The 23119-nt window shown below is 27.3% G+C and overlaps 4 protein-coding genes across 4 annotated transcripts in view; 2 read left to right on the top strand and 2 right to left on the bottom strand.

Annotated features, from left to right (window-relative positions):
- Positions 1 to 41: 41 nt before the first annotated feature.
- On the top strand, positions 42 to 6837 carry LOC141527629 (C2 domain-containing protein 5). Its single transcript, XM_074243200.1, has 6 exons — positions 42 to 701; positions 784 to 1297; positions 1379 to 1551; positions 1772 to 1897; positions 2024 to 2170; positions 6829 to 6837. Exons 1-6 carry the CDS (start codon positions 42 to 44, stop codon positions 6835 to 6837), a joined length of 1629 nt encoding a protein of 542 aa, XP_074099301.1.
- The window catches only part of LOC141527703 (acyl-CoA synthetase short-chain family member 3, mitochondrial), a 29575-nt gene continuing 8488 nt past the window's right edge, over positions 2033 to 23119 (top strand). Inside the window, exon 1 of the mRNA XM_074243313.1 lies at positions 2033 to 2170. The gene's annotated coding sequence lies outside the window, so the exon portion shown is untranslated. The remainder of the gene's footprint in view (positions 2171 to 23119) is intronic.
- LOC141527704 (salivary endonuclease-like) lies at positions 6107 to 9681 on the bottom strand. The gene is made up of 3 exons (XM_074243316.1): positions 9450 to 9681; positions 8806 to 9056; positions 6107 to 8746 (listed from the first exon to the last, which is right to left on the bottom strand). The coding sequence occupies exons 1-3, from the start codon at positions 9560 to 9562 to the stop codon at positions 8205 to 8207; spliced, it is 906 nt and encodes a 301-aa protein (XP_074099417.1). The 5' UTR covers positions 9563 to 9681; the 3' UTR covers positions 6107 to 8204.
- On the bottom strand, positions 12403 to 21195 carry Ms (neuropeptide receptor myosuppressin). The gene is made up of 3 exons (XM_074243319.1): positions 21030 to 21195; positions 13608 to 13811; positions 12403 to 12863 (listed from the first exon to the last, which is right to left on the bottom strand). The coding sequence occupies exons 2-3, from the start codon at positions 13795 to 13797 to the stop codon at positions 12772 to 12774; spliced, it is 282 nt and encodes a 93-aa protein (XP_074099420.1). The 5' UTR covers positions 13798 to 13811; positions 21030 to 21195; the 3' UTR covers positions 12403 to 12771.

Below are 23119 nucleotides of genomic sequence, written 5' to 3'. Positions count from 1 at the left end.
ATCAGCAACCAATCACAAACACCAATGAAGGTGATAAAAACATGCACAAATCCATATCAACAAATAAAAACGACAAAATAGACGACAACGCGAATAACGGACAACTAATTCAAACAACAGGCCGTGTTAAGCGTACTTCCGAGAGCAATGATAATGAAATACCTTCTATGCCGTTCAACAACGCTTGCAGTTTATGTCATTTGCCTTACAATAGTCGCAGTGTTCCTCTCAAGGTTCAAATGTCAAAGTGCGGTATTTGTAAACGCGCCAAAGTCCCCGACGTATTGTTTACGACAATAGAACTCCCTGATAACATACCAATTACCGGAAGAGGTGTATTTATAGAAGCTACTGTTTGCAAAATAAAACGGGATGTAAGGGGCGAATTAAATGCTAAGGAAATATCAGACTGTTTGCCGTTTTTAGAGTATGAATTGCATAGTTTGCTGATAAATAAGCTCAAACTTAAAGGTATGAATGCTGTTTTTGGATTGAAAGTTCAAGTTGATATTGGGGAGCGTGTTGTGATGGGGGTAGCTGTTGGTACTGCGGTTTTTTTAACTGCGTTACCCAGTCCGTCGATACCACAAGTCGCTTTGGGTAATACTTGGCACAAGGAAGAGCAAGTTACGGAGATACAGAAGGCTTTGATTGAAACAGTTAAAAAAAATCGCGAACTTTATCGTCTTAAGCCATTGATTGTAAGTTACAATTTTTAGATCAAGCTAACTGAGTCTTTTACCTTGTCATAAATATTAATTATATTTTTTTTTTTTTTTAAAGGATTTAGATAATGGACGATCAATGGGAACATCAGATACCGATGAATCGGAAGAAGATCTGCCCGATTTTGACCTGGGCACTAAAGATGCGTGTATTCTTGAAATAGACGACGTAGAAGATATGGATAGAATTAATTTATTAATGGATGATAGTACTCCCGAGGGTTTTCATGTAGTTAATACGCAGACAATTCCTGGGCTTGAAGATTTAGAAATAGTGAGAAATTTACAAATGTTTACACAAATTTCACGAGCTAAAATTCCAAATGCAACGCCAATACCCATGTTATCAAAGTACTTGAATAAAATTCTTCAAACAATATACTTTAAATTACGGCGTATGGTCCCTTGTGCTCTCTGTGATATGCAATTTAAAGTTTCGCTTCCTGAGCCAGACGAGGTGCAGGTTTCAGTCGTCGGAATGGCTTTGGGCCTCGGCGATCCAATTAGAATAAATAAATACAAGCGTAAAGTCATCAACAGCTCAAATAGTCGTGATTTATTGACAAAAAATGGTAATTTTTTGGAAAGTAATTTATACAAGCAAAAAAAAAATATTCATTTACTTATTACTCATTTATTTATTTATTTAACAGATGATTTGATTTTTAATCTTGATGAAGATCAGGCGGAGAGTACAATATCTGAAATAAGCAACAATCAATTAACGCCGATACCAGTTTCGTCGCCGGTAGCCACACAAGCACCGAAATCGAGACCTAGATCGCCGTTCAAGGCGAAAATTCCCAGCCAATACCGACATAAACATGTACAGTATTACTTTTTATTTTTTTGCCCAAATTATAAATTGTGGATTTTACACTTTGTACATTAAATTCTGTAATATTTATATTTTTGCGACCCCGATGTCCGCATTACTGTTTGAAATTATGAAAATTAACCGAATTTTACAATTTACTTTTTTTCGTGCATTGATGATAAGCTGTTGAATATTCTCAATCATTAAAAAAGTTTATAAAACTTTGCAGGTTCCTTTGAAAGAAAGATACGGAGTAGATATAACGCCATTGTCTTATCTTCCGGGCGGGAGGATTGAACGTTACTTAGGAAATTTAAACTTCTTCTTCATCAGAGAAAGTACGTCAATCAGAGAGGTAATTTAAACAATACAATACTTTTTTTTATCAGCTTTAAGCGTTTATCTTTTTAAAAACTCACTAACTCTTGATAATTCTGTTAATTTTTTTTTCTTTTCTTTATTTTTCATTTCACCTACACAGAACGGCGGACTGAGCGGATTCACTCACAGCTTCATTACCGAAGTTTTGGCCATTGTTCGCGCTCATATTACGGCATTGGGTGGCAATGCCATGGTTGCTTTTTTCCTGACGCAGTGTGTACTTCTCCACAGCCCACATAAGAATCAAGTGAGTCTATTTTGTTTTATTATTTTTATTCATTCCTTTTGCCTATCAAATACTCTATTATTATTTAACCATCCTCATTATTTAATTACTTTTAAATATTTTTTTATTTTGTAAATCCTTTAATTATTCTTCACACTGAAGAAGACTATTCAATTTCACACTCACTCCAAAAGGTCACTTGTCCTTTAAGATTTAACCCGATCCCTCGGGATTCTAACAAGATAAAATAGGTTCTTATATTTCACAAAGTGGAAAACATTCTATTATTTCCTTTGTCATTCACTCGTTCCTTTAATACTTGAATTCGAATATATAAACATATATACGTCCACGACACTGATAAAATTCAAGATCTTTGTAGTAAACAAAAAAAAAAAATCTTCAATGTCCGCTTTCCGGAACAAGAATTTTAATTTCGAGAGAATGCATTGAGAAAATAACAATCAGACTCGCTTCTTATCAATTGTCTATTTATGCTAATAATAAAACAACTAAGCTCTATAATTCATACTTTATTTTGAAAAAAAAAAAAAAATTATTTACGGTAATTCAATGAAATTTTACACTAATAATTGATCTATCATTTCAAATTTTAATGATAAAATTATTAATAATATTAGTCACGGAAAAAAGTAAACTGTAAAATTCACTCGGATTTTTTCCGTATGTATTTTCATATTTACACCCACATTTTGTAAGATTAGATCTAGAATAGTGCGATTAAAATCATGCATGGACTCTAGATATAATTTTCCGTACTCCCGTTCGCGAGAGGAAACTCAACAGTGCGTGAAATAAAAATATAAAAATGTAAATACTTAATATTTACATAATATATATATATATATATATATATATATATATATATATATATATATATATATATATATATATATATATATATATATATATATATATATATAGGGTGGGTCAAAAAATCGAATAATTTATTTTTGATTTTATACTCTGAAAAATAGGTTCGTAGACACCTAAAAAGAATTCTCTCCAAGTATAAGCTCTTAATTATAACGGGAAAGTCCTCCGCTTTGCGGGTTTCTATTTTTTCGAATAATCAGATAAAAAATTTATATCTCGCTTCCAACTGCTTGGAAAAATATTCCGTGGCATAGATTTTGTGAGAAATTGAATGCTTTACAAAAAGGTCTCTTATGACTTTTTCAAAAACTCAACCGATTAAAAGATATTCATAGTTGAAGTTTGGCTATTTTAAGGAAAATATTCGTTTTTATTATGAATTTTATAAGTCGATGAAAAAAATTATTTCGGATTGCGGAACTCATGATTTTGTAGGAAATTTACTGCTCTACAAAAATGGTCTCTTATGATTTTTTGATTAAGTGAAGCCGTTACGAGATATTCATCGTCAAACATTAACGAATATCAATATTTCCAGTTTTTGATCAATAATTCGATAAATTTTAATTTAAACTATGAGTTTCAGGAAAATTTACATAAATTTGAGTTTCGATCGATAAAGAAATGTTATAATAAGTTAGATAAAGAATTATTGGAATTATCATTGATTTTCCTTGGAGAAATGCCTCAAGAAAAGATTTCTTTCAAACGTCCTGGTGCTGTTCATCATGCTAGATGGATGGCTAAGGCCATTTATAGTTTGAAAATGTATCTATTCAGAGATGAATTCAAACTCTCTCAGAAAGAATTGCATGGTCTTCGTCATTTCTGTATTTTTATAGTCACATTGTATTTAAAAGCTTGGTTTTCATCAACTTCTGCAACAACTGCTGCTTATCATGACTTGCAGTTTATGAAAAATTTATTGGAGTACAAAAATATCAATCCTTTGATTTCTTCAGCTACGTGTGAAAAAATGATTTCGCACTTATGGTATTTGAGCGATGAACTTGCCATTTTATCACTGTTTGACGATGGCGTTCCATTAGAAGTAAAAAAAAGTATTGTTGAAGCTGTTAATACTCGTGAAGGTACAGATTCTAAAGCTAAAAGATTTGTAATTGCTAAAAAGATTTGAATTCATTGGCGCAGAGAACTCTGAGTGACTTTGTGTCTAAAAAGTCATTAAATCTTTTCAAAATCTTCGATCTACCGTATGACTTTCTTGATGTCGATGTTGAATTATGGCCTACTAATGAGAGTTATCTCGAAAATAAAGAATACTTTCAACAACTAAAAGTTGTCAATGATTCAGCAGAGCGAGCTGTTGCATTAGTCAGTGAATATAATCAATGCTTGACAAAAATGAAGAACAATTCCAGTACTTATTGCAAGTTGTCAAAGAACATCAAAAACATTCCCAAATTGTAATAAAAGAAATTATTTATAGTAATAGCGTACTGTTATGTTAAAAATATAGACAATTATATTGCAATTGATAATTCAATAAAAAATTTATCTATAAAAAGTTAAATACTGGTTGTTTCTCACTTGATTCAATACTTTTCATATTAAATTTGACAAAGAAATATGTCATTCACTTCAAATTAAACTAATCATTGGCTATATGTCGAAAAAAATGCTCTAATTTCTTGTTTTAATGCAATCAAACAAGCTCAAGACTGAAAACAATATTAAAAAAATTGTTTATAACATTTCTTTATCGATCGAAACTCAAATTTATGTAAATTTTCCTGAAACTCATAGTTTAAATTAAAATTTATCGAATTATTGATCAAAAACTGGAAATATTGATATTCGTTAATGTTTGACGATGAATATCTCGTAACGGCTTCACTTAATCAAAAAATCATAAGAGACCATTTTGGTAGAGCAGTAAATTTCCTACAAAATCATGAGTTCCGCAATCCGAAATAATTTTTTTTCATCGACTTATAAAATTCATAATAAAAACGAATATTTTCCTTAAAATAGCCAAACTTCAACTATGAATATCTTTTAATCGGTTAAGTTTTTGAAAAAGTCATAAGAGACCTTTTTTGTAAAGCATTCAATTTCTCACAAAATCTATGCCACGGAATATTTTTCCAAGCAGTTGGAAGCGAGATATAAATTTTTTTATCTGATTATTCGAAAAAATAGAAACCCGCAAAGCGGAGGACCTTCCCGTTATAATTAAGAGCTTATACTTGGAGAGAATTCTTTTAGGTGTCTACGAACCTATTTTTCAGAGTATAAAGTCAAAAATAAATTATTCGATTTTTTGACCCACCTAATATATATATATATATATATATATATATATATATATATATATATATATATATATATATATATCATTCATACCCCAAGTGAAGACTATATTATGTTAATAATTAATGAATTGATAATTTTTCCATCATTTTTATATCCTGATGGGTCTAGTAATTTTTGTCTCCTAATTGATAAATTTTACATCATCATTATTGCGATGTATGACACCTGGAATGAAAATACAAGCCAGATTGATCGCCCCATTTTCTCGCAAGCATTAAAAAACAATTTTATGTGAATTATTGAAAATCCCAAGTGTTCCGACCTTGAGAGTCGTGCAAACAAAAACTTATTGTTTTTCATTTTTTACCATAAAATATTTATTTATAAAGAAATATTCCATGTCAGAGGGTAATTTTTTGTCAGATACAACTTCTGAGTAGCCTCTTACTCGATAAAGAAAAATGTATTATTTATCTCGAAGAAATGATGAGCTGACGAGAGATTATTTAAACTCACGTATGGCTAACAGAAATAGAATAGTTTGAGTCGGTACAAAGGTCGGGTAGATTGTTAAATAATAACAAGTATTCGATTCAAGTAAATCCATATTTTAATTCCTCAAACATTCCAATATCCTTTGTAATCATTGAAATAGATCCTATGCCAAGGATTGAAATCGTTATCTCTAGCTAGTTATATTCTAGGGGCAATGTTTAATCAACGTGGGTGGAGATGTTGTATCAGTTTCATACTTTGGCGACGAAAAACACAACCAGAATTGCTGACAACACCCACCTTACTCCGCACCGCCGTAAGTTTATGGTAGTTTAGTTTTCGAAGTACCGTCGTTACTATTATTGTTATTATTGAGTTACTATACTCCCCGCAACTCCATTAGTTACTCATTAATTACAATCATCAGTCAGACCAATTCGAATTATCATGGATCCAATTAATAGTTATTGGAAATTACTCAAAAAATAGGAAAACAAAAATGTCATGGAAAAAATTTTTTGCTAAAAGCATTTTTTTATTAAAAATAAAATAATAATATATTTAGAATAATAATTAAATAGAAGTGTGATTCAAATCCATGACAATATAGATAAAGAAAAAAATTTTTTTATAGCAATTAATAATTCTAGTCGTTGATTAATTGATAAGTGATAGAATAGCTCAAAGCTATTATTTAATTATTCATATATTTAACTCACGTATTTTTTAGCGGTCTTTTAAAGGTTTCTTTTTACAAAATCAATTTTGCTTAGAGAATTCATTTTTAATATAGTAATTTATTATTAATAATGTCTCTCATTCAGATTTTTTGTACAGCAATCTTAATTAAGCCATGTTATATCTTAAAAAAAAAAAAAAAAAAAAAAAAAAAAAAAAAAAAAAAAAAAAATGTAATTTATATTTTATAAAAAAGAAATTATTAACATGTCTTAAAAATAATAATGAATTTGTAAATAGGATATTAATAACAAAAATGATACGTTATTTAGATACTGTGATTTTTAGGTGCAATAATAAATTTTTGTAACACATGCAAAAAAAAAATCATTTTGACGTTACCAATTTGTAAATACATACACTTTTGCAATAAGTAAAGTAACGATTATCATCCGAATAATATACATAAATGTTGCTTTAGTTACTCATTAGACAATAATAATTTTTTTGCATTTGATACAAAAAATATGCACATTATTGGAGATGCGAAATAGTCAAGTATATGATAAATTAATTGTTTTATTTATTCAGGTAATAATTATTAAATAATTATTAATAGCTTAAGATTGTTAATATTTAGTCAGGTGCCTGTGTTCCGAAGATCGTTAAATATTTAGCGCATTCGTCTCAATATTTAAATAATACCCGATGTGTATTTTTAATGTACATAGTTAATAGTACTTAACTAAAATTAATACATAGAAAAAAAAAAATTTATTTGAATCAAGTAAATAATTTTGAAGAAATTTATCTTTTTGATTTGAGTAAAAAATTTCTTAAACTAAAAAATTTTTCATAGTTTAAGTAAATTTTATTTAATTTAAAAATTTTTCTCTTATTTATTTTTATTGATCATGGAGATAATTCTCCTTTTGACCACAAGTCTAAATGATAATAAAAATTACAAAAATTTTGGAGAAAACATAAATTGAAAAAAAATTAAAGTAATAAGAATAATTAATTTTTTTCTTGGTTCAAGAATTTTTTTCTTGATTCAAGTTAATTTTTTTTCAGTGTATTGAATTTAAATCAATCGTTCTCTCAATTATGAGACATGTTCAATTTGATAATAGAATAAGTATTTTATCATTAAAAAAAACACAATGAATTTAATTAATATAAATAACTTATTCCGTTGATTCGTTACCGTTTATTCAAAAATCTTTGAAATAATTGATCAAAAAAATGTTTATCCTTTTCTGCTTGAAATTTTTCGAATGAACGAGGTTTATATTTCGAATATAATATTAAAAGTATTTAATTTTAATAGCTTACAAAAAAAATATATATATAAATATAAAAAAAATTTTCGTGTTTATACACTGCTCATTAATATATTATATAACATTGGAAAAAAACAATAAATTAATTGATTATAAATTTTTTAATGTTTATCGAAAATTTTCCCGAAATTTGCCAAACGATGTTATTCAATAGCGAGAGTCATTAGCGAATCAATGACCCGCAGACGAATAAATTATTATTATTATTATTATTATTTTTTTTTTTTTTTTCATTATTACTTTTCAGCGAACGAACAATGAATAATTTGCATTTAAGAATGCAAATTATTTATAATCGGCAATTATTATAAATAGAGTCTTAACTAAAGGTTCAATAACACTCAAGTACAGTATGAGGAAATTTTTTACATCAACAATCTGCGCGTTATAAATTTAGGAAGATAAGGAAACGCAGTTCGGAAATCATTGACGCTGCAACAGTAGCTGTATCCGCGTTCATTTTTCATGTCCCACCCGGCAAAATTTATTTCTGTGCAAATATCTTCGCAAACAAGATAATCCCCCATCAATCGATTCAAATGAGGATTATTTACGGTAATGAAGACAACTCCAGCTTGTCTTTCTCTATCGTAAACAACTTTGAAAAGTAATTTAGGCACAGGAATAGCAACTCTTTCTTCGTCGTGATAATTCAAGTAAATTTTCTTCATTTTTCCTTCAAAATCTTCAAGTTCAAGGACTCCCAGTGATCCTGTCCAAACTTCAAGGTTACGATTTCGTCTGCTCGCGTAATTCCGAACAGTTTTTTCGATTTTTTTCCAGTTACCGTCGTTAATATTTTGCCACATCGGGACTGTATTGACGTAGTAAAATGTCGCACGTTGTTGTGCTTCGAATATAAAATCGAGCTTAGCTGCCAAATGACCACGCGACAAAAAATAATTACCTATAAAGTTAATGTCAATAATATAATTTTTTTGAATTAAAAATAAAAACATTTAATACCTCTGTCGTGAATATACCGATTAGCGAGTTTTTGACTTCCTAAAATTAAAGCCAAAGTTTCTTGTTGATGAGATCTGCTGTAAATATTATCCATTCTAATCCCTTCAAAGAAACCGCTTTTGGTAAACGACGGCCGGGGAACTGAAATTTCTGCAGAATCAATTACTGATGGTATTAATGCGTGTGCATAAATCGTTTGACCTAGTTGTTCATCGTGACAAAAGTCGATCATTCTGATAAATTCTTTTCGTCTGTGTACAAAAATAGAAATTTATTTTTTATTTTAATGGCCAAGAAGTGAAAAATCCCGTGCCAAAAAATTTTGTGATTTAACATAAATTTAAAATTTTAAAATAAATATAACTTTGTCGTAAATTTAGGATAAATTATTGTAGTTTCTTACAAAAATGTAAAACTAAATAAAATATGAATGAGTTAAATTTTTTTAAAAATTTAAATTTCATATAAAATTTATGATAAATCAAAAAAAATTTTTTTGCAAAGAATGAAAAGAAAAGTTGAGCAAAATTTGATCACTATTTTGAAAAAAAAAATATTCATCTTAATTTCATAGTAGCGACTTTTTTTTTGCCCCGGTATTCTGTTACTTGTACAGAAAAAAAAATTCATCGTAACCAACTAACTCATCTGTTCGAATAGAAAATCCAATTTCTCCAGTAACTCCCACTTTACACCCTCTTGAAATTCTACGAACAGAGTGCTGTGGATATTTATCGCAATAAATCTGATGAAACATCTCTGTTCCGCCATCGTGTGTCAACAAAAATGTTTTATCTCTAATGCATTCAAGTATTGCACTCTCGTATGATTTTACTCTTGAAAAATAAATTCTACCTCCAGGACATACGATGCGGATCGAATCCCCAGCTTTCACACTAATCGTATTGCCAGGTTCCTTGGTATAAATAAATCCTCTGTGTAATTCGGGGTGCAGTAGCAACGGCATTGGTTCTTGTAGGTCTCTATTTATTTGAATGGTACATTTTTCTTCTTCTATTTAAAAATTAATTTGAAGAATTTTTTTATAAATTTAGAGGATTATAATTTATGATTCTAAATTATCCATCAATTCAATAGCTTAATTATTTAATACTTACTGCAGAAAAGTCCACTGAAGGAAAGAAAAAAAAATAATTTTTAATAAAATAATTCTTATAGATAAATAAAATTATTTATTAAAAATAATAACTTACAATGATATAAAACAAAGAATTTTAAGCATTTTATTAAAATAAAAATTTTTTTTAAGCTGCTGACTCTTGACTAATGTTTTTTTTTCTTCAATTACTTTTCTGCAATAAATTGAACCATTGAAATAAAATAATTTAACGTCATGAAGAAGTAATATTAAAAATAAATGGCACGTATATTAAATTGAAGTTTATTGAGGAAGCGAGTAAGACGAATACAATGTGTCACTTAAATTGTCCGGGGATCAACAGTACCGACAGGTAGTTGATTAATTGAAACATGATCATTAAAAGTCTCCTGGTGACATTTAGACACTGAGGATTGATGTTTCCCCGGCAACTCTGTCAATTATTCGCTCACAATATACATTAACTCGTCTTTCTCATATAGTACCATAGCTCTTTGCTCTCTTGCATTTAAAACAGCTTAAACGTATTTACCTTCATTTACGTATTGTAATTTTAAAATTTCATTATTTCAGAAATAGCATGAATATTATGAGAATTTATGTGTTTAACTTTTGGTTCAAATATATAAATACAGTTATTTAACAGCTGAGAAACTAAGGCGTTATTTCAAATGCTTATTATTTACGGCGTCTGATAAAACTAACTCAATAAAAGTCACTTGAAATTTATTTTCACATTAAATTTAATCTTTTGTTTACTCTCTTTGTCACAAAATCTCTGATAGAAATATTTTTTTCTCAACATCGGGAAATTTAAATTTGTCAGTCAAAAAGTATACAAAAAGCTTAATAAAAGTATAAATTTGCGCAATATTAAGTCCAATTAAAATTATTAAAAAATGAATAATAAAAAATAAAAATTCTCGAATTTAATTCTGGTGAATAATTAAATTATCAAAATAAATTAATATAGCAACGAAAAATTATGCTCGAAATTAATTTTTTAAATAATATTCATAATTTATTTCTACATAATACACTACAATAATATAATAGTTAAAATTTGTTGGGTGGTCTGGTCTCCGTGGTTGAATTATTAACATGCTAGCCGCTAGAATTTAGTTACTGGCCGGTAGTGGGTTCGAACCCCAGCGGTTGCTTTAAATGCTTTTTTTACTATCAAGTTAAATCACACTCTGACCTCGCTTTGACGGAAAAACGTAATTAATTCCAATGATTAGGGACAAAAAGTAGGAAATGTCTAAAAAAAAATTTGTAGGCACTTTTTTAATCATATTTTTTTTTTTTTTTTTTAACAGCAATTATTTTTTATTCCATTTATCCATTGCCTAAAGTAGTGACTATTGTAATTTGTGTTGCATATATATTTTGAACCAAAAAACTTATTAAATTATTAATATTGTTGAAAATTAATTTACGATCTGTAAATTAATTGCAATTACATAATTTTATAAACAACATCCGTGAATAAATTTAATATTTATTAAATAAATTTTTAATACGTCCAGAAAGTAAATACAAGTGCAGCTTCTTCGGAAAAATTTGAAATTTTAATAAATTGCAGTAAATTTCTCAGCTATCTTGTCAAGAGAAAAAAAAATTTAATCAACAAATATTTGAAGCCAATTTCGTAAAATATTTTACAACGCAACGAAGTACTAAAGCAATCTCAAGGATCTTCGAGATAAGCGTAGGATATAAGGGGGGTATTTTATCTTACTTGTAACCGGATTCCACAAAGGATTAAATATCGTAAGCTTCTTTGTAGAAGAACACAATTTAATAGTGTGTACTCTTAAACCTCAAGTAGCTAAAGATGAATTGAAGAGAAATATCTTGTACTTAAAATTATGATTATTGCCGTCGTTCTTTTAAGGATTTAGGAGTTTTAACAAGGATAATAATTTCACCAACAGTTGATACTGTTTTTTAGACTTATTTTATATACCCATATGTAACAATAAATATATAATCAAATGCTTTAGTGCATGCAAAATTTTTAAATAAGCTAATAAATTAAATAATGTATACATTAAATTATGTAATGCATCAGTCGGTTCAAGTTAAAAGTGTTAAGTACCACAAGTAAATTCAAAAAGGTAAGTATGATACAAATATTGTTACTTAAATAATTAAAAAATTTATAATACTGTTTTTTTAAGAGAATTTATGCCAATAATCAGAAATGTTGATTAATTAACTTTTATCTGCACATAATTTGAATTTTTATTAAATACAAGACACGAAAGCAATCGTGCGAAGCGCTATTTTTCCCGTCTACGAATAATTGGTGGACTATTAATTTATTTAAACATTTATATCTTTATGAATATATATATATATATATATATATATATATATATATATATATATATATATATATATATATATATATATATATATTTATATTTATATTTAAATATTTTTATTTATTTGTGAATTTAATGTCTGTGTCAATACTTAATTTTAGGTAACATATGTAGCGTCTCAGTATGGAAAATGTTATGTATAAGATTTAATTTCATAAAATATATAATTTATTTTGTTTTTTGAACAAATACTTTCAATAAAATTAATTTTATAAGTCAACTGTTCAAAAGAAATAACAGTTATATTATTAATTGATTTAAGATTTAATAAATTTAATATCAACTTCCTTTTATTTTGACTAGTGAGTTAAAATAACTCGCTTAAAAAAATATTAAATAAATTTTAACTTTAACTTGATTGTGAAAATAATAATTTAGCTGTTAAAAGTGTCAATACATAAGACTCTTTACAAGGTAGTTCGGTTAAATCTAATGCAAGTCCTTTAGTGTTAAATCTTAGCGTCTTCCAAATCGTAAAAATACATGATCAACATCTTGGCGTTTAACGTTGTTTCCAATTACCGGCATATTTTCACGTAAAATTGGAGCTGAAATATTAAATTTTTCATTAGAATTCAAATTATTTATTGTTTTTTTGATTAATTTTTTTTTCCACTTTTCGATCGTTTGTGCTTCTAAAAACAATGTACTAAACTTTTAAATATTTTTTTTTGAACTGCAGCATCTTAAGGACTTTTCTAGACAAGAAAAAGACACCAATAGGTTATGGGTACTGGTTTTTTTCTCGCGTGCTAATGCTGCCTTTCTTTACAGACTTTCGCTCACTTACTTCCACTCGCGTAAAATATCGAAAGTCACTAACTACAAACATTTTTTACAAAAAAATGAATACCCCTCGTTTATGTTATTTTTGATAAAAAATATTTGTTATATCTTCAATTAATGATTCTCAGTTTTGTAAAACAATCCTACACAGAAAGGAAAATTTCTTGACTTAACGTAAATTCTAAATTAACAAAATCTCCAATTGTATATCAAATTAACTATGAATTATATTATCATGAATAGATAATAAATTAGTTATCTCTTGTTAACAAACTATCCTGACATGATTAGTCGGTAACTTTGTCTGACCAATACCGTATTACAACTACTTCTCCGATATCTATGACGCGAACTAAATTCTATCTTGTTACAAACGCTTCCCACTACACGATACATAATAAAGTTGACGTGACATTAAGCCTCTTAGTCTCGATTTATATCGGTAGGAGAACCCGACCATTGTCATTTATAACATCCTATATCAGGATGTCGTGGTTTCGGCTTACCTTTGTCGATAATGTAATTTTCCATAGCCATACCAAGCTGGTAAATGGTCGATAAGGCGTCACAGACCTTGCGAATTTTTGGCGGCACCTCATCCAGTATGCTTGGATTGCACTGGGCTGGTGGCATGCCCAAAATTTCTCCCGAGAGTACACTCATTATGATAAAAGTTGTTGATAGGAGGTAATTCATTCTGTACTTAATTCCTAAAAAAAATCATTTTTAATTATGAATTTTTTTATATATTTTATATATTTATATACATAAATATATGAAAAATATATCAAAATGCATGTGGGTACTCAAATGAAAGCTCTTGATGAGTGTAACATCGGGATGAGCTTATATCTTTAAAAACGTCAATAATTAAAAAAGTACAGTGCAATTTAACAAAAGTCATTATTCAATAGAGCAAAATTTTATTTATTTCAGTAAAAAGTATCTCAGTAAAAAATGTTAATACAATTTTGAGGCAAATTGAAAAAAAAAAAAAAACGATTCAGTAGTTGCAATTATTTACAGTCAACCACAAAGGAAAATTTGTCAGAAGCACGCAGATATCCTTGGTCGTTTACTTTTACTATTATAAGCTCGTAAATTCGAATTAAAGTAAGTCTATTTATTTATTTTACTGTGTAACTGAAAGGTGCGCGCAATAAAACTACTAGGTTTTTCTATTACTAAGCGAGTGGTTTTGTAATTCGTCTCGCTGATGTTCTATTGACTTGAAGTAATCTATGTTGCTGAGTAAAAAAAAAAAAATAGCATTTATTTTGTTATATATTTTGAAATTACATTGATATTAATTGGTTGAAGTGAAATTTTTGAGCAATCAATTTTTAAAGTTGAATTAAAATGAACAAAAAAGAATAATTTCTGAGGAAAAAAATTTACACCCAATCATCTATTGAATCTTACGTAATAGACAAAGATTAATTATAATTAAAAAAAGTTTTAATTATCAATTTATGTATTAAACTTTTTTCAAGAAACTTGATAACTTTTTATTAATTAGTTTCCAGGTAAAATTTTTCTCTTTTTTATTTCGTGGAAATTGGAATTCTTTGGAGCCTCAAAAATTTATTTATTAAAAAACACATTGCTTTTAAACATTAATTAAATTTGTAATCGGTACTTGACGTATAGAGGTAATTGAAATAGTTTATTATTTTCAATTAAAAATAAAAAAAAAATTAAAAAAAAAAACCCTAAAACCACAAATAAGAAGTTTAATGAACTATGCACCCTTGAACTCATGAAGCTCTTGTTCCGTCAACTTCATCCGGAAATCTTTTAGGAAGTGAATAGGGATGAAAGTAGACACGGAAGGTCAGGGGTAAAGTGCCGCCCAGACATTGAAATCGCAGAAACCACGTGACAGATTCAGTCGAAAAAAAATATAATGAAAAAGTCTTCAGAAAAACAAACATCCGAATAAAATAAAAGTTATCCATTACAAGAATAAAAATAAAAATAAATGACTCCTGAAAAAAGAGTCTGTTGAAACTTATCGAGAGGCAAGGAGTTTCTTTTGTACATTATTTTTAGCTGAGATCCGCGATTGCGGGATCAATGGTAGATATTAGCAGACATTGTTGTAGATAAAATTTTACTCACAAAAATAGGAATTGCTTACAAGTAAAAAAAAAATACAAAGAGATCAGCGGATATTAATCGTCAGGTTCATATATAATGTGACGGATCTTGGATGACAAACATCTGTCGCTAAACTTGAACAATGAAATATTATCATCACGTACATATGTTTTTATATCATTCTCACTTTCGCTCAATTCAATGTCTCCGTGTGATAAGTGATGAGTTTCGTTGCTATTATTTTCAGACAAAAACAAAAGTTTCAGCATCGTATCGCGCTTATGAAAAAAGTTCTTCACTTCGGACAATTTTTACCCTCTCGATTGAAATCAGATAAATATTTTTTTGCTTGCAAAAATAACTTAGTAAGGCAGTACGAGCATCAAGACAACTTTGGATAAAAGGCTTGATTATTTTTTACTATGAAGTTAAAATTTTTTTATTTCAAGTAGAATTTTTTTCTTGCTAACAGTTATTAATTAATTAATTGGAAAGATTCAAAAAAATAAAAAAAAAAAAAAGTATTAATTGGTTGTATTTTAGTACCATAAAATTTTTGTTTTAAAAAATCCCTTAAAAAAAAAAAAAAAAAAAATTAACTTTATGTAGAAGAAAAATTCTTAAAACAAAAAAAAATTGTTGAAAATTAAAAGCAATTTTTCAAAATGATTTTTTTGGTTCAAAAAATTTTTCTCTTAAATCAAATTATTTTTTATTATGTCTATTTCTTCTTCGCTATCCAACTATTTGAAAAAAATCCTTGAAGCTATTTAACAACCACTATTTTTACATTAATTAAAATTCAGGTTAATTATCTCTCGTATTCTTTTAATCAAAGTTTGACTTCAAAGCATTTAATCAAATCCAAATGCTCATATCCGTTTTATATTTCTGCAATTTAAGGGCGTATTTGCCTTTGGCACCTCTTTTCGATTGTTCTCTATTAATTCACATTTACCACAGAACAAAGCTCGTAAAAACGAATAATAAAATACAAATCTTTTATTTTATCTCAAAATAATTTTCAAAACTTTTTAATTAATTTAAAAAACATAATGCAGTTATTATTCAATAACTACGAATAAAATCGCCTTGTTATAAATTTTAAAAATTTATTAGCTATTAAAAATGTTGCTATAAAAAACTTACATTCGCCAGCGGGTTAATGAGTAAGTTTATGATTGACATCTTATTAAAAAATAACAAACTATTTTTTTTTTGTTTGAAAATTGAATGAAAAGAAAAAAAATAAGAATATTTTAATATTCTTCCACTAAAAGTTATTTTAAATTTCTTATTAAAAGTTTCTGGAAAATTTTTACATTGATTATTAATTAAAACAATTTTTAACAACTGAAATAATTCATAAATATTTTGTAGACTAGATTGTAAAAGAAATAGATAAGTTTAATAAAATCAACAATAAAATAATAAGTTTAAAAAAGGATTCGAATTTATAGCTTGAATTACGCTCTAATGGGCAACCTGTTGCAATTTTGATTAAACTCTCAAGCTCCATACACTTGAGTTTACATTCCACAATAATTCGAGAATATAATTAGTATCCCGGAAGAAAAATCCCGACAAATTTTATGATAATTACTTTTATGTCAGGACAGAAACGGAATTTGAGCAATATTGACTTGTTTTATACAAGTAAAGGGTTTTGGCCAGTTGATATTTTAGTTAATTTTGTAAAAAATTTAACTCCAAGTAGAATTTTTATAAAATTTATGAATTAGTATATTTATACGAATTGAATTCATAGTCTTGCGCTCATAGAAATATTTATACTATAATTTGAAAATAAAGTGACCAAAAAAGGCACCCTGGCCACAAACAATACTTCTAGCCTTTCTACTTTATCGTAAAATAATTAGAGTTTAATTTAGAATATAAACTATATAAATTTTGAGAAAAACATTTCCTTATTTTCATCATAATTATTTTTTTTATAACAAAGAAGAAAAAATTTCAAAAGTTACTGTCTACTTGAATTCGTTTACCTGGCTGCACAACTTTCATAACAAGCTTAATTCCCTACTGGATCTTTTGATATATTGTTACCATTTCGTAGAAAAAAACAATTATTTTCTACAATTGCTAATTGAAAAAAAGAACAAAAAATATTTTAAACCCAGAGTCTTCCGTTGTGCTTGTATTAAAAATGTACTATAAATTACAATTTAGAATTCTAAACTTTATTAAAAAAAAAATCAAGAACCAATGAATTTTAATTTTTACAAAACAAAGAATCTTCATTAGTGCAACAGCTAAGAGCTATTTTAATAAAAATACTAATCACGCTTATTTATTTACATAACAATTCCTTTTGTCATGTACTTCTTATATAAACTCTTAATGAATTTATTAGACTGTCTCCCACGCTACTCTTATTGTACCTGAATACACTCCGAGACATTAATTTATTTTTTTTATTTTGAAAAATTGCAATTAATTATTTCGTAAGCAAATAACCATTTTTCAAACCCACGAGTCCCGAGAAAAGTGCCCGAATCTATTTCTCTGAAGTAAGAAAATAATTCACATTTAAAGTTACCTTCTCGGCTCTGATTTGTCCCTTCAATAAAAGTCATCTTAATAAGTTAAAATAACTTGGTACAAGCGAATTCCGTTTGCATAAAATATTTCAAAGAAAAATTTTTTTTTTTTTTAATAATTTTATATAAAATTTTTGTTTTTCATAATTTTATCCAAAAAAAATTTTACATTTTTTTTAAATAATTTTATACAAAAAAATTAGTATTAAATATTACTCTGTAAATATAACCTTGATATGACTGGAACTAATTTCGAGTCCCTAAACTACTGGGAATATTTTATGAGTTTTGTGTACACATATGTACACGCCACGTAAGGCTTCATTGTTTTATCTTTGATCTGACCAATCGATACTATCTTGATTGGTATCTGACCATGCAAACAGACCAAATTAATTTAAAAATAATTTTTTTCCCATTGTTACAAGAATATAATCAACACCTTATTATTGATAATGATCGAGGGTAAAAATAACTTCAATATTCATAGAAAATATTTGTTAAAAAATATTCATGTTGAACAAGACAAAGATATAAATCTCAACACCCGTTGGGACAATCCTACTATAGTATTTGCTTTAGGTTGTTTCTTATGCTCTTTCTAACTTTATACTCAGCTACAAGTGACTCTTGGTCGTGAAAGCGCGAGCTAAATTTTTTGCAACATCAAAAACACTCAACTACTCTTTCCCCGAAAATTCTACCACTAAGAATTTTCCTTTTTATGTCAATACATAAAATGTCTTGTCATGTATCTGCTGAAAAATTTATCTTTATTCGTTTGTATTTTTTAATTTAATTAATTAATAATTTTAATTTACTTAATAATTTTTTATATTATTTTAACGATCTTGTTACAGCAATTTTAAGTATAATTTTTCTTAATTATCGATGCCGTGAAAAAGAAATTAAATTATAATTCAAGTGAACACGAAAGAAAAAAAAATAAAAGTATATCATTAATATTCGTGAGATTTTTTATTCGATTTATGGGTTACATTTACAATTAATAGTAATAATCAAACACGCGGAGGGTCAGGAAAATATCTTTTACACCCTGGAGTGTCATAAAAATTTATATTAAAGAAAAACTTGTACTCTAGATCTTTTTATTTGTTTTTAAATTTATGAAGTTTCAAAACTTATAAATTATTGATGTTTTTAATGCATGATATTTGTATTTATTTTTTTTTTAATTTTATAAATTTTTCTTCAATCAAATTTTATCAATTATTTTTTGCTCAATTTCAAGTCTTTTAATTTGAAAAATAAAAACTTTTCTTAACAATATATAATCTTTTTCTCATTTTTTAAAGACACTGGGGTGAAAATTGCCGGGGGTGAGTTGTTCCAATCCCTTCATTTCTGAAATATAAGCCTGCCTTATCACAAATTTCACTCTGTTCCTTTTTAGTATTAAAATTCATTTCATTGATCAATAAACTTCAAAATACTGTCAATTGCTACAATTGATTCATCATTGACCAATTTAATATTCCAGTCACAATTCATGATAAATGTGTGACAAGTTTTCTAAACATGGATATGAATGATGATTCAACAGACTTTTTTATTTTTTATGTAAGAAAATAATTCCGAACAAATTATTTAAATTTCACTTCAGCAACCATACAATCACTATGTGACTGCCGTGACTTGTAAACTATAATTCAATAAAATTTGCTTTATTAAATAATGACTTTTGTTAAATTGCTCAAAGATCTATCGAATATTCTTCCTAAATCGAAAGATAATAGATATAAAGTTACTATAATTTTATATTTTCAAGAAAGGTCATTTAAAAATAGTATTCAATGCAAAATTCGGAAGATAACGACTTTGATATAAATATATAAGCTGTTATATTGAGGAAGTTGTATTTAAGGAAACAAAATTCTATAGATGACAGCTGTTCAATAGCTTTATATTTAACTATTCTTTTTTCAATTATTAATAATTCCATAAACTGACAGTGCATATAGGTTTGATTTAACGTCTATTCAAGGTTGACGAACAGCTAAATTTTCTTACTCATTCATTTCATAACTTTATTCATATACAAATGAATTATTCATATTAAAATAATTATAATTGTAATTCGGCGATTCAACCCCTCAGATTTTCACTAAATAATAGAAATGAGAATAGAAAAAATGATAATCGATATGGGAGCTAATAATCAATTTTTAATTAGTTTCTCGTTAAAATTCAATTGTTCTTGTATTTATTAAATAAGCTTTTAACTAATTTTGTTTTAAAACATTTTATGCCCATTTTTTTTTTTTTTTTTTTATATTGATTAAAATCAATTATTATCAAATTTTGTAGAGGAATATAATAGTGTTAACGTTTGAGAACCTAACTGGGCTTTCATACCTACTAATGAAATTATACAATTCTATAGTCTGATTTAACTAAAAGGAAAAAAAATTTATTGCTAAAATAATGGGTGTAATATTGAATAGATATTTTGATTTTAATAATTTGTATTTAAAAATCATTTTAGCTGATTAAAAAAAATTGAAAATTTGGCGAAAAAAAAAAAAATTTTTGTAAAATTTACGATAGAATAAATTAAGTACTTTTTTACAAAAAAAATTAATAGAATAATTAAAGATTTTTATTTTTAAACAAGAGGCTCCAAAAATTTGTTTCTAAATACAATTTATACACTTATAAAAAATTCAACTTGGCTCAAGAGCAAAAATCTTGAACCAAGAAAATTTTCTCTTGACTCAAGAACTTTCAACTATATTTTTTAAATGGTTGATGAATATACATTTGTTACAAATTATTAATAATTATAAATTAATTTAAAAATAAACATTCAAAATTAAATATTAAAAAAAAATTTAACTTGTATTGTTAACAAATGAACACTAAATATATCGCATACGATGTTTTTAAAGCCGCGGAATTTTCGACACTTAGTAAGTTTAACTATCAAACAGCTTAAGCGTAATCACAAAAGTTAAAAGTTTTCAATCCGGCCGTGTGAGGTCTTAAGAGCTCTTAGAATTCTATTTATCCCACAATTTCCGTTTATATAATTAGCAATCTTCATTCAAGAAAAGCAAATTGAATTCAATGCATTTACACACTCGAATTAGCTTGACGCGATAAAAAGCAAATTACTCTATGAGAAAAAAATGTTTTGTTAAACTTTGCAAATTGAATAATTCGTAAAATCGAAAAAAAAAGCTTGGTATGATCTATTAATTTAAATAAAGAAGAAAATAATTGAATTTAAAAATTCACATAGCTTACCTGTGTGAATCCTTCAGCGCAATTACTTCAACAAGTGGTTGAAACCGAAACCAGTAACTCCGTCAAAGAAATAACAAATCAATTTTTTAAACAATTAAATCGTACAATCTGTCAATCGCGAGTGATATATTTAAGAGATAAATATTTATACGAATAATTTACGGTGTTTCTGGACCTGATGGTGAAGACACAGTGGTGGAAAAAGCGAGCCATCAGCCCTTAAATACACTCACCCAGTCTGGCATGCGCGTACCAAGGGGCGCCATAGAATTATTTAGGGTTGCTGTTCGCAATTCTGTCTCTTCTCTTTAAGAAGCCGATTATTGTCTTTGCGATTTTTTTTTCACAACAAAGCAATTAAATTTATAAATACAATTTATCTAAATTAATTGTGATAAATTTTTACACTCTCGAAAATTTGTCTCTTATCTATATTATTAAGGGAGTAAGCATAATTTTGTGGCCAGTGTATTTATATGATAAAATGGATTTTTATGATTCAATTTGGTATCGTTGGAAAAGTCGTGACCTGGAGTTGAGCCTTTTCGAGGTTTTATATCATTCTCATCAATAGTAAATTTATGATGGTAGATATTTAGGCTGCATTCGAAAATACTTTATCTCTAGATACATAATTAAGAAATGACCTTGTATCTCGTGAACTATTGACGCTTTTAAAGATATGAGCTCATCCCGATGTGATACTCATCGAAACCTTTCATTTGAGTACCCACATCAATTTTTCATATATTTATATATATTATATATTTGTATATATGAAAAATGCATGTGGGTACTCAAATAAAAGCTCTTGATAAGTGTAACATCGAGATGAGCTTATATCTTTAAAAATGTTAATAATTAGGAATTGAGAAAATTTTGTGTTCTCGTTCAAAATTTTTTAGAGATAAAATTTTTAGCCATTTGGTAAAAATTACTTGTAATTGTTTTAATTGAGCCGAATTTTTAATGTTAAAAATTTTTCAATCGTGGAAATCTCTCTTAGATGCATTATGAGTCGTGCAATTTGTATTATAGCCATGCTGAGTTTGTCACTTTTAATAATTTACATTTCTCATCAAAAGACTCCAATTTAGAATTTCATTATCGCAGTATCGATTTATAAAATTGTATTTTCAGCTGTACAGTGTGCAGAGTATAAAAAGAATACGAGTATTGATACGGACTTAATATAGCTTTCGTGTGAAAAAATACACTTTTTAGAAATATTTATAATATAGTTTCATAGAATACTGGACTAGCACCCGACAAAAATACTGTGAAAAATAACTCTTTGAACCAGCATACAATAATTTCCCTTGAACTTCAAGGCAGTTTAACAAGTTCTTTAGAGGTTTCAAGTATTGTTATTACTAAATTATATAACCGTATCGTTTTAAAATAACTATTTTTTCAATCGAATTAATTACAGTATACCTTTTTTTTTTTTTTTTATTTTAATTAAAAGACAGTAAAAAAATTCAACCGGATTTATATCAAAGCGCTGACGTTGAGTTTGATATTGTGTAATGTTATTGATAATTAACAGAGTCCTTTGAGTCACATGACATTTTTGCGGTAAAAAGGAAACTCACGTGGCTTCAAATAAAAGGGAAAAAAAAACTTCAAAGTAATTCAAAGTGTGGAGGTGGATGAACGAGATATTGAATATTATTTTGTCACTTTATTCGTGCATGACTATTGTATTCAATTGGTCAATAGTTGAAATATAAAAATAACGATTCGAAGTAAAAAAATTTTATTATTTTATTACATTATTTCATGTTTATTTTATTATTTTTCATAAGCCCTGATGTTATAAATTAATGCATACAACATAAAGTTAAGGTCATAAAAAAATTTATGCTCAAATTTTTTTATGTGCTTTGAAATTCGATCCCTACTGATGCATTTTTACGGTCAGTTTTTTTCTAAAATAAAATATTTTTTTTATATATTGTCTACAACCATTTACTCGTTTTCCAAAAATAATTATTACAGGGGTGGTTGCTCAGTAAGTAATTTACTGTTTATGAGTACAGTATTCTTGGTGATTCTTATCTCGGTCAATAATTAAATAAAAATTTTTT

Source organism: Cotesia typhae, unplaced genomic scaffold (genome assembly GCF_013202065.1).
Source record: "Cotesia typhae breed Kobodo isofemale line unplaced genomic scaffold, CoteBio_Ctyphae contig_4, whole genome shotgun sequence".
NCBI classification, from domain to species: Eukaryota; Metazoa; Arthropoda; class Insecta; order Hymenoptera; family Braconidae; genus Cotesia; species Cotesia typhae.
The sequence above is the reverse complement of the archived record's forward strand: the minus strand, read 5'-3'. Positions and strand labels throughout refer to the sequence as shown.

Coding starts and splice junctions, on each gene's coding strand:
- LOC141527704 (XM_074243316.1), bottom strand. CDS start 9,562: ATGTTTCATCAGATTTATTGCGATAAATATCCACAGCACTCTGTTCGT. Junction 9,057..9,449: donor TTTTCTATTCGAACAGATGA/GTTAGTTGGTTA, acceptor TTTTGTACACAG/ACGAAAAGAATTTATCAGAA. Junction 8,747..8,805: donor TCGGTATATTCACGACAGAG/GTATTAAATGTT, acceptor TTAACTTTATAG/GTAATTATTTTTTGTCGCGT.
- LOC141527629 (XM_074243200.1), top strand. CDS start 42: ATGCACAAATCCATATCAACAAATAAAAACGACAAAATAGACGACAAC. Junction 702..783: donor ATCGTCTTAAGCCATTGATT/GTAAGTTACAAT, acceptor TTTTTTTTAAAG/GATTTAGATAATGGACGATC. Junction 1,298..1,378: donor TGATTTATTGACAAAAAATG/GTAATTTTTTGG, acceptor TTTATTTAACAG/ATGATTTGATTTTTAATCTT.
- Ms (XM_074243319.1), bottom strand. CDS start 13,797: ATGAATTACCTCCTATCAACAACTTTTATCATAATGAGTGTACTCTCG. Junction 12,864..13,607: donor AAATTACATTATCGACAAAG/GTAAGCCGAAAC, acceptor TTAATATTTCAG/CTCCAATTTTACGTGAAAAT.